General features: G+C 44.9%; 1 protein-coding gene across 1 annotated transcript in view; it reads left to right on the top strand.

The window, feature by feature from the left end:
- The window catches only part of LOC8026823 (ryanodine receptor), a 561,398-nt gene that overhangs the window by 499,044 nt on the left and 45,963 nt on the right, over nucleotides 1-16,391 (top strand). The window contains exons 108-112 of the mRNA XM_040217827.3: nucleotides 1,313-1,411; nucleotides 2,785-2,882; nucleotides 5,887-6,090; nucleotides 8,966-9,196; nucleotides 15,866-16,016. Of these exons, the coding sequence (XP_040073761.2) occupies nucleotides 1,313-1,411; nucleotides 2,785-2,882; nucleotides 5,887-6,090; nucleotides 8,966-9,196; nucleotides 15,866-16,016 (783 nt within the window). The remainder of the gene's footprint in view (nucleotides 1-1,312; nucleotides 1,412-2,784; nucleotides 2,883-5,886; nucleotides 6,091-8,965; nucleotides 9,197-15,865; nucleotides 16,017-16,391) is intronic.

Below are 16,391 nucleotides of genomic sequence, written 5' to 3'. Positions count from 1 at the left end.
GGCTTAGTTGGCTCATTGCAAAGGGAAAAACAGCGCCGAAAATACAGGGACTAAGACGAAAGGAGTCACGACAAGGTGCACTCTAACGTCTTTGTTTCCTTTTTCTCTTCCTTGGGTTGTTCTCTTTTTTGCGGTCTTTCGCAAGCTGTTTCGTTTGCTTAGGCCAGGGCTTCTCCGCTTATCTTTCTTATCTCCTTGCGCGCGGCGCGCGACCCCCCCCCCCCCCCCTCCCCTAACCACACTGCGCTGTGCAAAGAAAAAAAAAGCACCTTTTTGTTGTTTTTTTGTTTGTTTGTTTTTTTCTTAGTTTAGTGGGTTTTTTCTTCTTTTTGCCGCCTTTCGCAAGTTGCTTCGTTTGCTTAGAGGGCTTCTCCGCTTCCCTTTCTCACCTCCTTCCTCTCGTCGCTTGCGCGCGGCGCGCGACATCAAAGTCCAGACTGCTCTGTGCAAAAAAAAAAAATAAAAGCTCCTCTCCATTTTTTTCTTTTTTTTTGCTTCCGTTGGATCTTTTCGATTTTTTAACGCCTTTTGCAAGGCGTTTTGTTCGCCCGCGCTGCCCATGCATTCGCGATCTCGCTGCACCAGGATAAAAAAGTGGTTCATTTCGCGCGCATGGGGGGAGGGGGTCAAAATTTTGACGTCCAAGTAGGGGGTGCGTTTAATACGCGGGTGAAAAAAAAGTCGAAATTTTGAGAGCCGACTTTGGGGGGTGCGTTCATTACGCGAGTGCGTTCATTGTGCGAGTAAATACGGTACCATGTTAATATAGCCACCAAGAAAACAAATTCTTCATCCTTATCTCCTCAACCCGCGTTTCAGAAATTGAAACTCATATGTAGATAATGATAAGGACGTTTTACTTAGGCATTTTTTCTCCATGTTCCTAACTTTAAATTCCTCATGCGATTCTCTCGACAGTTTATCTTTGCATCTAGTCCCACTTTTAGTGTCATTGAAGGCAATGACACTACAATTTTGGCTAGATACAAAGACAAAGCGTAGGGAGAATTGCATGAGGCATTTGAATTTTGGACCAACTAGAACGAATGCATAAGTGACATGTCCTTATCATCTAAAAATTAGTTTTAATTTCTGAAACGCTGACTGAGGAGATAAGAATAAAACATTCGCTTTTCTGGTGACTATATCAACATGTTATTTCCAATAAACGTTAGTTGAAAGGGCGCCTTGTCCTCTTCCCCTTCGTCTTAATCCCTGTATTTTTCGGCGCTGTTTTTTGTTGTTCTTTTTTGCTTCTTACTGGCATTTGTGTGCTCATTATTTCTGCTTGATGCCTGTCTTTTTGTGTCAGGAATCAAAGCGGGCCTTCTTCTATAGCATTGTCACCGAGGGAGGAGACAAGGAGAAACTAGAAGCATTTGTGAACTTCTGCGAAGATGCAATATTTGAGGTGGGTGACTTGCGGTTCGCAGAAAAGCTTTGAAAGCGTTCCGTAATATGACAGACCGCTCACTAAATGCATAGTTAAAGGCATTAACAGTCAGGTCGTTGTAGCAACATTTTATCAGAAAGGTCATATAACACGCATGTAGGGAACTTTAGAGGATTGAAAAAATGAGCATGGACATAAAATTTATCCGATCACAAAAAATGTATAAATTTAAAAATGGCATGTTTTCTCGTAAAACATTATGTCGTTTCGTTCATTTGTTTATTTTCCGTGCTCATGAATGGTGAGTAGCCTAACTAATGATGCACATAGTCAAAAGAAGCACACACGACGAATCTGTGCCACTTGCAACAAAGTTATGGGGGAACAGGAAATAGGTAACAGTTAAATATCAGCCATTTCATGCCTAAACGCTTGAACAGTTGAGTTGAAAATGTCGATGCTGGTTGTGTTGAACGTGTTATACAAACGTTGGATGGTTTTCCTTTGACTGGAAAGGTTGATTTTTTTTTTTTTAACTGAGAAGGATTCATTTTTAAAAGCACTCGCGGTACATATATATTAATAGCTGATGGGAGGGTTGAACAATCAGTGCGACCATGAACGCAATTATACAAGAATATTAGATCTCGCTCAAGTCTTCTAAAGCTTCGTGCAGTACAACCACATCGTCGTAAAAGCCTGCTAAACTCATAATAAATACTGCGGCCAATGTAGCGATCATAAATAATACGGGAAAAAACTTTTCTGCACGTTTCCGAATTTTTCCGGGTTTGCACTACCAATACAATTCCAAACAACAGAACTAAATTTAAGCTTGGTACGTACCAATAAAAACTACAAAATGAATATACAATGTGACGAAGGAAATTCACGCGTTATTCTCGAAATAACACCTAGCGCCCGATGGGCAGCATTTGTTTCAAAGATGGGTTGAAGGAGAGCTCCCAAAGAGGCATGATTTCAAAAGGAATTGTAAAAGTAGGCTCTTAGGATTCTAGTAGTATTCTGAATTACTCCAAGGCAAACAGTTTTCCCAGGATATACGCGAAAGTCTACAGGTCTCTGCTATACATTGTCGAACAACTATGATCTCAACATTCGTCAAATGTGCGCCTTATTGTTAACAAATTCTGCGGTCTTCTGCGTTGCTCTATTAAAACAACGCTGGGATGGATGAAGCGGTTCTTCCTTTGTAATTCAAGGCAGGGGATTCTGCTAGAGTTCAAAAATAATCGAAATTTCAGAAGTCTTGGATGTTTATGCAGTGCCTATTCCGATCTTGTAGAACTCCATGCGCTTTTGTTCAGCAAAGCGAAGCCATGCCACGACTGCTGTAGACTTAGCCCAGTGCACCGTCCTTACTTCTTCAGATGCAGCATGCAAGCAGCATATCCAACGAAGACACCGAGGAACCTCCAGCGAAGGCCGAACCTTACACGTTTCTGGGAGCAGAGGAGTCGAGGCCTCCGTGAGTAGACTGCGCTATTTAGGTGCTGGCGACCTTGCACCCGAAAGCGGACTTGTCATTTTGCCGCCCTCGACGACTTTATAAATGGCGGCCTGCTCCTAGCACTTCCACCACCGCGAACATACATGCGGACATTATTCTTTACTCCAGTCTTTAAGGATATTTAGAGGGGCTACCAAAAGCCACTTTCATAGTGCCATTACACAATACATTCGGAACTCCAAAATGCAGGCTCACCTTATGCGAGCACCAAGTTAAAAGGGCTTATGGCATTATCGAAACGCAACAAGTGCAGAGGTTTAAGACTTGGTGGCGAGCAGCGCAAAAACGTTGTTTGTGCTCTGTCATCCTAGATCGCAAATAATTTTTCACGCGCTTCACGCGGGAGGAGGGTTGTTCGGTCCTGCAGTTTCCCACGGGCGTGCAGAGAAACATGCGAAGTGCAATGTTAACGTTCGAATGGAGCATGTTAATCTCCTTCGCACTTCTCAAGAACTTTCACATCTCCTAGGCGTGCTCAGAATCTTTAGGTTTTTCGCCGAAATGATGAGTGGGTCGGCCCGGAAGTGTTGACAGCCGTTCTAGCCCGTCTGAAGACTGAACTCCGTGTAGCGAATGTCCGGCGAACAACCGAAGGAGTTTCTATTGAAGATAAGGGAGAAGCACAGGCGAGCTTGTGAATTACACCCATAATATTCCAGAGACGGAGGAATAATAAGAAAAACAAACAGAACAAGGAAGTACCAACATCTTGAGATTCTATCCGCTGGGCATTGCCCCAGAGTTTTTACTGTTTTAACGCCGAGCGCAAAGCGAACGCCAATGAGTGAAATGCAATTTTGTTTAAAGTGCCTTGTTCTATCACTATGTTCTTGTCACCCACTAGTCAGTGTCTCGTCCATTCTCTTGATCATACTGCTGAGCGTGTTCCTCCGTATATTTCGATCTCATGCTGAAATATTTTCCGCCTCCATAGCTCGATTCGCTAGCCATTCGCAGATGCCTACCCTGCCAATTATTAAGTTCGCCACTGCTTACACCAGTGCACAGTAAAAATCACAAACCATTTTTATGTACCTGCTTTCGCTACCTGGAAGAACAAATTTTGCTAGAACGTATGGTGAAAACTGGAGCCATCAGCAAAATAGGGTTTTTAGATAAGAGTGGACTTAATTTACCGGTTTATTCGAATTTTAAAAAAACGAATGACTGAATAACCAGTTATGCCACTGATTAATTAATTAAATAAATATTTTAGCGTTTATTATTATACAACGGTGCCGAGATTGTTTTCAGCGTGAGCCCTCAAACGAACGCTAGGTTCAAATATAAAGGGGTCATGAAATAATTGTCAATTTCAATGTTACGCACTTTACATAAGCGTAATAACTGAAGTGCGGCGGAAGTGCACACATATGCGACGCAACTGAATCAGAAGCTTTCCTACGTGCACGTGTGCCTACAATTTTGTCGTTACAGCATTCTGTTTTCTTGTAGTGTATTGCGTTGTCAAAGTAGCTGGTGCAACAGTTTAAATTGAGCTAGCATTTCACTTGCAGGAGACTGCGTAGATGCACGTGTTCATGCCTCTTCCACTGAAAGCATTTTACATTATATATGAAATAATATATATTTACTCGCACAATGAACGCACTCGCGTAATGAACACATCCCCCAAGTCGGCTCTCGAAATTTCGACTTTTTTTTCACCCGCGTATTAAACGCACCCCCAACTCGGACGTCAAAATTTTGAACCCCCCCCCCCCCCCCCCCCCACGCGCGCGAAATGAACGCACTTTTTTTTTATCCTGGTTCGGCGAGGTCGCTGAACCAGGATAAGTCGAAGAAAACGCCTTGCGAAAGGCGTTAAAAAAATTCGAAAAGATCCAACGAAAGCAAGAAAAACAAACATGAAGAGGAGCTTCTTTTTTTTTTTTTTTTGCACAGAGCAGTCTGAACTTTGGTGTCGCGCGCCGCGCGCAAGCGACGCGCGCGAGAAGGTAAGAAAGAGAAGCGGAGAAGCCCTCTGAGAAAACGAAGCAGCTTGCGAAAAGCGACAAAAAGAAAAAAAAAAACACGGACTAAGAGAAAACAAAAACGAAGAGGAGCTTTTTTTCTGCCTTTTTTTTTTTGCACAGCGCAGTTTGGTTACGGGGGGGGGGGGGGGGGGGGGGTCGCGCGTCGCGCTCAAGGAGATATGAATAATAAGCGGAAAGATAAACAAAACAGCTTGCGAAAGGCGGCAAAAAAAAAAAGAGCTACCCAAGGAACTAAGAGAAAAAGAAAACAAAGAGGAGCTTTTTTTTTTCTTTTTTCTTTTTTGCACAACCCAGTTTCGTTACCGGGTCGGGCTCCGCGCGCAAAGAGATAAGAAATTACGTCGATATTTCAGGATAAAAGGTAATTTTACTTCGCATAATGAACGCCCCCCCCCCCCCCCCCACTTTGCATCGATTTTTAGGAAAAAAAAGGCGTTCATTCTGCGAGTAAATACAGTATGTGGTATTTATCATATTTCAGCAATCTCTCTTTTTATCTTTCAGAATGGTAGCACTCTAGTTAGTGGCTCTTCCAATTGAACCGTTGTTATGTTCGAATGGTAAATCCTAAATATGAAACAGTGGGCTGACAATTAAACTAGTGTGAAAACAGTAATTTGTTAGAGAAACTTCCGTTATACTCAATATCAATGCGAGTGCAAATATCGTCACGAAACTGCCATTTTTGGACCATCTGTCCCCTGGACCATTCAAGGTATGTGACAGCAAATTTGAGATTTATATCAAGCACTCTTTTTTGATTAGCACAGCAAGGAATGTCTTTTCTGATGACGTCCTGTAAATGTAGGGTCTTCATAATTGAAACAGATATGATTATTCTACATAGCTGTAAGTCACTGAAAGTGCCCGACTTCACAGAACGAAGCAAAAAGGTCAATCAACCTGACTGTCAAGCTGATTGAGAGCGTGCTACTGCACAAAAACATGGTGCGAAACTGCTGCAGGGGTCCGATGGAGCCACTGAAGCAGGGCTTCTGGCTGCTGCGGGACGCTATAGGGGCACTGCTGTCGGTACTGCGGCCCTCCTACCTGAAGCGCCAGTTCCAGGCGCTTCGTCGAAAGAGCCTGGGAGAACTCCTCATGGGCCTGTTCCGCTTCTCCTTCTTCGGCTTCTTCTACGTCATCTGGCTGGGCCTCCACTGCTCCAAGTGAGTCGATAAAGTGGCACGCTCGTCTAATTTGAGTGCAGCATGAGTAGAAATTAGAGTTAACTTTACTCGTATGAAGGAAACTATGCCTGGGAATGAGATAGGTGCACAGCGCAGAAAAGAAGACGTGGCACAGCTTAAAAAGAAGCAGATGCAGCGAACGCTGTCCTGTCTGCTCCTCTTTCATTAGTCTCGCGTCTTTTTTTTCTGTCTTGTGCATTCCTCCCGTGAGCATAAACTAACTCGCGCACATCGCTACTTTAATTCACGCCTATTGATATTGTCACGAATTACACACGATGAGGCAGTAGAAAACGAAATGAACTAAACATTTAATGGGTGCAAACTTGAGCCTGAAATGAAAAGAGAGCAAACGTCAAGAGGGCAACAGCGAGCGCTGACGGCGGCAGCAGCAAGTGACGGCCTGTCGGCGTAACAGCTGGCAACCGCGAGAGAGAATCAGTGAATGAATCGGCAATACGCGCTCGGGCTCTTTATCTGCTATGCTCGTCGTCTCGAATACTCGACCTAGAATGTTTGGGAAAGAGCTAAAGCGAGACTGACTAGACAAGGTCATTCGGGCCTCCTTATCTCTTATGCTCCGGGAATCTTCTAGATGAATCGAGAAGCTATATTCTCGATCATGCACGCGGCAGTAGTAAGGACACGGTGTCCAGAATAGATGTGCCATATATTTTGTCATCCATTGCACGCACCTCTAAGACAATTAGAACACCGCAACGCAGTGTGCCGTTTTAGGTTGCAAGTGTGCCTCATTCATTAAATTGTCGCGATTGTTTTTTTGTGTTCGGTTGGAATGTGAATGTAGAAGCCGTATAGAGAAACAAGTACAATAAAACGTAATACACAGGGTGTTTTATTTTAATTCGAATATATTTTTTGCAAGAGGATGAGAGTTAGACGAGTGTCGTCTTCTCTATGTATAAATCAGGCTCGGCGGACATTAGAGGAGGGAATAATCATTATGGTAAGTTGACTAACTAACTAAAATCAATTTCTGGGTGTGCCGCGTCGTGCAGAACTTGGCACTTGCGCTACCTATGTTGCTTAAACACAACTTCGTTATTGACCGTAGTTTCGTGCCTCAACGGCGACAAGAGCAGTTTTATGAACGCCTTGAACCGGAGAGATCTCTGATGCAGTGTTCAAGTCAAAGTTCGTCGTGATCAAAGCCGACGCGCTGAGTGGAAAGCGCACGTGCCCAGGTGCCATGGCAATGAGACGTTTTTTTGTTTTTTTTTACCTGTGTCGTTGTTTATTAGCTTCGCCGTCTTGCCGGTGGAGATCTTGTCGGCATTGGCTACTCAGGCACGCGACAATAGATTTTATCTCGGCAATCCCGTCGCAGCTTAAACCATGCTGTGTGTCCTCACCTAAAAGGTATCTGACACCGTGGCTCATACATATAGTGGAAGATTCTGCTGCAGCATAGTCTCCTTTATACTGACAAAGCCTGGCTGATTGCCATGAGAAGCGGCCGCCTAAATTGAAAAGGTAGAGCGGCAGACAACGGATGAGATGATCGATGGATAGAGGGATGGATGGATGGATGAATCCGGCTGAGCCCTTTGGATCGGGCGGTAGCTTACGCCACCTAGCCATTTTGTTTTACCATTTAAGCTTAGAATATTTAATTGTGAAATCTATATTCACTCCGCACTGCAAAGAAAGTCAGGCTATAAAATACCCTTGCCATTAGTTAATAAGAAAATACCTAGTTTTCTCCCGCTTTCCGCCACCATTCACTTAATTTTTGCTTGGTAATCTCTACTGTCTTGAAATCCACTCTTCCTTCGCTGTCTCTAAAACCCAATGACTTTATTAAATCTATGTTGTCTTCGGTAGGCATAGGGTGAAGCCCTTCTTATGAGAGCCACGTGATGGGCGCCCCGCTGCGGCGAGGCGCCGAAACACGCTTCTTGTCCAGAGCGATGAAATATCCGCTCGTGCTTCTCGCGTTGCTGGGCCTACCGGTTCTTTTCTCGTTGGGTTTGAAAATCATGTTTTGGATCCTCGCTGCTGCAAACGCTGTGCGCTGACGTCCAGGTTCCCCGAGAAATGTTCTGTGCTATCAGATCCTCTAGATCCAACTCTGCGACCGAGCACTCTATGGCTCCGTCGTCGAACTGCCAGGCTTTATGAGTATACGGGAGGCTATGGCAGAAGTCGAAAAGACAAACTCGTGATTCAGAGGAAAGAGAGACGACACATAGCGGGGTCTATACGACACATAGCGGGCACAGGAGACGCTAACTTCGCGTTCAACTTTTGCTCGAGAGCTATGCGGAGCGAAAGTTTGTCTGCTTCTTGCACAGGGGTTGCGATAATATCAGAATGCCGAGCTCTTATTGGCTGATTGAAAAAAATAGCGGGTAGACCTCGAGGCATCTAGCATCGATGTCTATTCACTACTCTTTCAATCAAAGCCCCTCAGATCTCGGCGTCAATGTGACGTCACCGCAACTTTTGCGCAAGAAGCGGACGACTTGCTCCCCGCAGAGCTTTGGAAAGGCTTTCTTTCAGTTCTGCTAGGCATGACGATAGTCGTGCCATCGCGTCACAAAATTCGTAGCAAGTTTATCCGTGCAACGTCATTGCAAAACAACATACGAAACAATCTTTTTTATACCACTGCCTTCCCCACAATATGTAAGCGCAGCTATCCTCAAAACATTACAAGAAAACAGCGCACAATGACGAAGACGCCAAGCAAGAATACTTAATGCATGCCAGGCGTTTATTTTTTTGTGTGTTTTTGTTCGTGTTCGCTGTTTTTCTCATCGTGTCTACCAGCTCGCCCAGCTAGCTTACTGCGCCACTACCCTTCTCTGAGCTTCGTTCTATTCTCCCCCAGGAGCCTAGTGGGAATCATCATCCGCCTGATGGGAGGCCAACCGCTGGCCGGGGACACTCTGCCAGAAGAGGACATTTCCAAGGGGGCGCTGCTGCTGCCCCAGAGGCCCCTTGCCGCCCTGGAAGGCATCCCGAGCCAGATGGGCTCTCTCCCGGCGGACGCAGAGACCCCGACGCACGCGAGGGTATCCGGTCACGAAGCCAACAAGCTGGATGAGGACGGCGATCTCAAGTAAGAGACCGCTCAATGCTACCTGAAAGACGAGGCCTTAAAGGTCACCTCTCGTGGATCCACTCAGCGCCTCCGCGTCATTGTTGCCGCCACCGTATTTTGTCTCATAACAAAGAGCGATACTAGTGCCCAGACGTCAAGACGCGAGCGTCTGCCACCAGTAGTCCCGTCGAGCTTGGCGCTTTTGCTGCTTTAGGCACTAACAATGACGTAATGCGCACGCCTTGTCTGCCCATCACGTCATCTCTTCAAGTAGTGTCATTTTTATTTGTTTTCTTTTACTATTACGCACAGACTCACCCAACTGTACACCCTGCCTGTGTTTTAAGTCGTATAGTCTGCTTCACCTAACACTAGAGCCACAGTCAACTCAATAATGCCTTCATTTCCCATCAAAGCGATGGAGAGGTTGAGGAAAAAAAGCTGAAAAATCAGCTTGACCAGCTCCCTCCTCCGCAGAAAATTATCCAATTAAAGATCACGAAGGCATATAGATATATTGAGCAAAGACACTCTACAGATATTACATATATTACATATATAAAAAATTATACAATTAGAGATCACGAAGGCACTACATATATTCAGCAAAAACACTTAGGAAAAAACACATAATTATAGAACAAATTTAAACGCGAGCAAAATTTCACGCACACAATAAAGCAAAACGAATAATGACTATAAATGCTAAAAAAATCTATATGTCCAATTTTCATATTCTCATCAAGAAAGAATGAGCTCAAATATCTTTTCGGTGTTAATTCGAGTCGTCTGTTCCAATTTTTCTCGAGATTCGCCAATTCTGGAAGTTTTTGTTTAATCATTTTTTCTTTGTAACTTGTTTTGCGTTTTGCGCTAAGAAATATTCCAAATATCGGTGCTACGCGTAGGATATGTGACCGCTTTTCTAAATAAACATGCTAATCAAACAAGAAAACACGTATGATTTAATATTTCGTGCTTTTAGCCTGAGCTTAAACGAGCCATAAATGTTGTGAAAGTATAATCTACAAAATATTTTATAGCATTTCTTTTTATATGTGCGATTTCCTTAGGCTTAGAGAAAGGAATTTTATCACACTAGATGGCACCAATTTAGGTGCGATTAAAATAGTGTGTCAAAGACTTTCATTAAATCTACAAAATACCAAGAGTTAATTCTTCGTTCTTAAACGAGTGTAAGATAAATTCTTTCTGTTCTAAAAGGGCGTGAACAATCATTTATTTAGCAACGACATCTGAATATGGTAACCAAAAATTTGCGCTGTGGCCGAGAGGGAAATCGGGAAATAAAGGGGGAGGGAAATCGGGAAATAAAGGGGGAGGGAAATCGGGAAATAAAGAGGGGGTAAAAGAGAGGGCGAGGGCAGAAGATCCATGACTCTCCAGTTGCTACGGGGAGTTGCACATTCTTTCCAGTTCCTGCCTGAGAAATTTCGCTTCACGTCTTGGTGAAGTTAAAGATGTCGATAAGACGTTTTTTTTTCTGTGCTCTCGATGAGGAATGACTCGGTGATTTTGCGTCCATAGCGGTCTCGGTGTCCCCCTTTATCTTTGTGCCGGCGAAGTCAGGTGCTCATCCGAAGCACTCTTTTCCGGGAACAGCGAGCGGATGAATTTGGTGCTGTACTCCTGGTGTGGCCTCGTTTTGATGCTCTCGTGGACGGACGAGGACAAGAGCTTATTATCCGCCCTTGCCCTCTCGCTTACTCCCTATTCATTTCCCTGTTTCCCTGCCGCTTTTCGCCCTTTCTTTAACACCCCCTTATCAAGGTGATCTCGGGCACAGCGCGAAATTCTTGTTTCTACAAATAGACGTTGTCGCTAAATGAAACAGTGTTGTTGTCTTATACTCCTCCTTCGTGTTTCAATCCTTTCAATTTTAAGCATCTAAATTTCAACACGCTTGCCCTAATCAGTTTCAGAAAGTTCATTCTGTATTGGTCTCTAAAAACGCAACTTAGAGTTACTGGCTTTTCCCTGCTTGTTTTCGCCCCCGAAATGCCGCAAATCACGCGAACTGTAAGAAATATCTTGTCAATCCTATTGACGGGCGAAGTTTTTTTTGTTTTTCCAAGAAAGATGTTTAGTAGTCGGGTTTTGTTTCCAAAGGTATAGTATAAAAATGGTAAATGTACAGTTGTTCTATAATTATCTAGTGAAAGCATGTACATGCAGTGTTTGCATGCAAACTGTTTAGGTTTAGAAGCATTCACTAGAATATTAACTGCAAAAAATTGTCTCCTCTCTTTCATTCCGTTTTATTTTGGCGTGCCCCTTTCTGGACATTCCAGCGGTTTCAGATTCCTAACCGGAGGTACTTTACAGAGCTTCTCCGTCAGATAATGAGATCTCGTCCTCCGAATTTCACTCCCAAAAGCGTTGGAACTCTGAATGGGAAGAGCCAGTGCTCCCATTTGCACTACCACCAGAGCGGCCGGTATGCGCTGTGAGCATCAGGTACACGAAGCATCTAATGTGATAACTATAAATAACCCAGCAAAGTGAAACACCGTGCGAATATAACATTTAAAGTTTGCCAAAAGACAACAGATAGCAACGCGGTGCGTTTGAAATGTAGAATCGCCGCTCCACGTGTACGGGGACGACCGTCAGAAAGTTAAAGCCCCCCACTACTATTCGCAAAAGACACCTTTTGGAGACTGCCGCCTGCGATCCTAGCGGCGACGGCGCTCGAGGGGAAAAGAGTCAAAATTAAGAGTGTGGACGGACGAAGAGGCGGAATTCTGTCAAAGTACAGTGGACGCTTCGTTTCAGGTTACGTCTAGACGCAGCCGACTGTACCAGCTAATGAAATGGCACTAAGGAGCGTGTTGGCTCAACGATAACTGACTTCAAAAATGCACATTTGGGACGAACGATCAATCTTCCATGAACCGTCCATCCGAAATGTGCTTTTTTTTCTTTAAGCGTCAGGAATTAATCAAGCAGCGTCAAAAGCGCAAGTCACTGGGCCTTTTTTCTTTGAGATAGGTTCAGGGATGATAGAAACCATGATGCCGCTTTTGACGTCTTCTGATTTCTCCCATCAGCTCGTAGCGTCAACTACGTCTGGACTTCGTGTGAGACGAAGTATAGGAAGTTCATGCCGAAAGCGCGACGTCACAGCTTTCATCATCTTTCTTTGGGCATATTACTTGCGACTCATACAATTCAATGCGCAAGGCACATTTTAACACTACCTTTCACGATAACCTGGCTAACTGCGGAGGCTGCGGCACCCGAGACCCAATAAGAGTGTCGGAACAAGTCACGTGATAATAATAATAATGAGTTCTATTTTCCGTCAAAAGTGTATAACAGAGGGAGATCGAGGAGAAAAATGACCGCATCTCCACGTGGTGTATGATGTTGATTGGGGCGAAGCTCTGGTGGTGCTGATGATACGGATTTTGTTCATAGGTAGTGCTGATGGTGTTGATTTTTTCTTTATTGCTCATAGGTAATGCTGAGTTCCGGGTTGCGTTGGTATGGAATGTGCGGTATGGAACGTGGTTATATACGCATTTGAGCATTTGACCGCAGCGTCCTCTCGTCTATAAACGTTGAGCCAATGCATGCAATGTTTATTGCGATTATACACATTTGACCGCAGCGCCCTTTCCTCTATAGATGTTGAGCGGCTACGTGCAACGTTTCATCCATGACATCCCCAGCTCTTGAGTTACTACCACATCTCAGAGCCCCCTACTCGTCCCGCAGTCGTGGCCGAGTGGTTAAGTCAATAGACTAGAAATCCATTGGGGTCTCCCCGCACAGGTTCGAATAATGTCGACTGCGCAAACATTTTTTTTTTTTTTTAAGAAGACATGGGATAGCAATTGATGTGAGCACGGACGCCGGACGGACAAGGCTAGACCCTAAGGATCTTCGCCCCTGAAAAGCTGCATGATGCAGCTGGACAAGCCCTCGGCCCCCATCCTACACTACATGGTCGAGTTAACGGCAATTGAAGTCGCATGATTACATCTCTAGCGAGAAGATATAAAGAATAGAGAATAAATAGTTACAAATTTATATGTTTCAGGTATACAAGAAAAGTGACGCCAGCCCCGTATCCGCTCCGGATTTTTTTCTCCTCGTAGTGCCGTGGCCGTTGGCGATCGTCGGCGATCGCAGCCATGTAATCGGCCTTCGGCTCAAAACATCGCACTGTGCCCGAGCATTAGCGCCTGTCAAAGATTCGTGGCTGCATTAAGTGCATGGTTGTCTCATGAACTGTTCCCGAAGTGCTCGCCATTCTAGCGGACGTAAATGTCGCTGCGGTGGACATTCATCTGAAGTTGGTTGGTTTCAGTGCAGACGACTCTTAGCTAGCAGACGACAGCCGGTTCCTCCAGGCCTCGCGCCTCGCATTTGGTGTAGTGACACAAATGCTCCCATGACGTCTGGTCAAGTGCCTCGCTCCGAAACTCTTATCGGATCGCGAGGTCCTAGCCTCCACAGTTTGCCAAATTACCATGAAACAGATTATAGTCTGTGCGTTTGTGGTTTCAGTCTTTTAGACTGTCTGCGCTTTGAAATAAATTAAAACCGAGTATGGGAAGGGCTCCTGCTATATTGAAGCGCAGCAGGCGACGTTACCGTCCACGGGAGTGCGAAAAAGCAAATTTAATATTTTTTTCGCCCAAAATGTTCGAAGAAACGAAAGTTATATGTGTAGCTGGGTCGCGCAATACGGGTGGAATGGTGCTGCTACGTACCTGAGGAGAGAGGTGCGACGGGGTTAATTCTCATAGCCGTGGTGTTTGGCGTCGTGGATGCCACTTAGGATCGCCACCAGTGCTTGGTGATCCATAAAGTGGGGGAGAGCGGTGGAAGTTTCTAAAACCATCCAATATTACGTGTTTAAACTGGAAACTACATAAGTCGTATTTCGTGTACCACGAGTAATGTTTGAAAACAAGTCTTTGAAGCAGACGACAGGAAGATTTGCGCAGTCGTGTCGTTACTGGCAGGATGCCGGGGCTCCCGTTCTTCTCCCTTTCTCTCCCCGCGCTGCGCGGCTAACGGAAAAGCCTACTTTCCTTGTATCGCGCCAAGAGGGGAAAGGGGAAAGGTTTCTCTATAGCGGCGACGACTGCCCACGAGCTCGAATCTATGCGAAGTGTCGTTGTAAAGCTATGCCTTTTAGACCAAAAGTGTGCGCGCCAGAGGAGAAGGGACAAAATGTCGCCACCTTTCTTTTCAGGGACTTTACTTCTCGTTACCTAAAAAGGGGTATGCGGTACGGTATCATTTTAAGAGATCAGGGAAATCATTTTGAAAAACAGCGCGAATATCACACGGACAAGAAAGGGGGAACACACAGGACGAGGCGCTGACTATCAACTGTCTATTCAGGTATGTGTTCTGAATAGACAGTTGATAGTCAGCGCCTCGTCCTGTGTGTTCCTCCTTCTTGTCCGTGTGATATTCGCGCTGTTTTTCAAAATGAATTCATACCAACTCGCCCAACTTTCCATTCTAGTAAGATCAGGGAAAATAAGCCAGGTTGAAAAATTCGATTTTAAACACAGTGCCGGATTATCGAGGAGTGCTTTTAGAATTATGACATGCCACAGCGATCTATTTACTGCAGGTTCAGAATGGCCCCCTTCAAAACTTATCTTGATTGAGCCAGAATGGCGACTGTCAAGGCAATGTATGTGTCTCAACCAATCCGGGAGACGTGTGTCTTGTGTTGCGTGAGACATGAGGTCGTTTTTTTTAATTGAGGTCACGACACGCTGGTGGTGGAAGGTCACAAATACGCGTGCGCATTCCGGGAGACGTGTGTGTGAGAGATCATATATTAACGGTTGTGTCAGTAAAGTTTAGTAGCGCCGTTTTGAGACGTTTTGTGTTTGTCCCCTTTTTCGCCCGTGGGCTCCGTGTCTTTTTTTTTAATATATGTTTTGGGTAAATTTGGTTGACTGTATGTCAGTAGCTACGTGTGTTCTTTTAGTAGGCAGGGAAACACTAAATAGGCTAGGCTTTCCCATCCCCTTGCTTAATATCATTGCTGCCAGTAATCTGAAGCTTTATCTGAAAATCTAATAAACACTTTTCCGCCATCAGCCCAGCTTACCGAGCTCGGGAAGTTGTATTTTCGAATTGTAACTATCAGCCAGTATGCTCGTTCTGCACTTGGCAACAAAATGGACCCCAAAAAAAGTGGACGAATGTAATACCAAATACCGTTCTTTGGTAATACCTTCCTTTCCCATCAATGCGATGGGCGAGGTTGGGGAAAAAGAGTTGAAAAATTTGCTTGACGGGCTACATCCTCTCCTCGTTAGTGGCTCCAGCACAGTCTTCCCAGGATCGAGATACCTTAGATTGACCAAGCTGCGTAGTAAGCGTGCAAATCGACTTTCCAGTTAGCCTAGATTTTAAAGAGGGGGCAACTTAAACCACGTAGAGTGTTTGCAATTCAATAGCGGACGCGTCCTGCGGAGATCGGGAGTTTTTGTGAGCGCAAGCGTTGTTTGAGTGGCAAGCAGAATAGCGGACGTGCAGATACGTAGCGAGGAGGAGACACTCGCAGGCTTGTATGGGAGACCACAGGGCCACATTACCATAAACCCCGTGACCCAGAGTAGTTGAAAAGGCTCTGAGAAATAAGCAGACTGCTCTGATACAACCAAACGCGTCATCGCTCCACAGGCACAACGCCCCCAAAGCACCTATGAGCCCTCAGGCAAGCACAGACCTGGCTGACCAGGACCAAGTGGGAGACGAGGAACACGCCAAGGGAGCACCCGGAGTCAAGTCACCAGATGGTGAACTTCCCGACGGTCTGACTGCCGACGGACAGGTAAGAGGGTAGATAACCCAAGTCTTCTCGTAGAACGCCAATAGGCCATCGATCACCCACGATTGATGTTCTCCAAGCGCCGTTAAAATGCAAAATTGTTAACACGGTAACATGTTCCGCCATCTCGTAGATACAGTAAAACCTCGTTATAACAAAGTTGAAGGAGCGATCGTAATTATTTCGTTATAACCATTAGTTTGTTATAGCCAATGTCCATTTCTTCCCTATTAGCAAGCAAGGGGAATTATGATTGCTTTGTTATATCCATTAGTTTGTTATATCCCATTTTGTTATAACGAGGTTTTACTGTAGTCAAATAAATACAGTTTCAGTTTGACAAAAATATTCCCTGGAGAAGGAGAACAAGGGGGACAA

This window comes from Ixodes scapularis, unplaced genomic scaffold, assembly GCF_016920785.2.
Source record: "Ixodes scapularis isolate PalLabHiFi unplaced genomic scaffold, ASM1692078v2 PGA_scaffold4__175_contigs__length_147842914, whole genome shotgun sequence".
NCBI classification, from domain to species: Eukaryota; Metazoa; Arthropoda; class Arachnida; order Ixodida; family Ixodidae; genus Ixodes; species Ixodes scapularis.
This window is presented reverse-complemented; position numbering and strand designations above follow the sequence as displayed.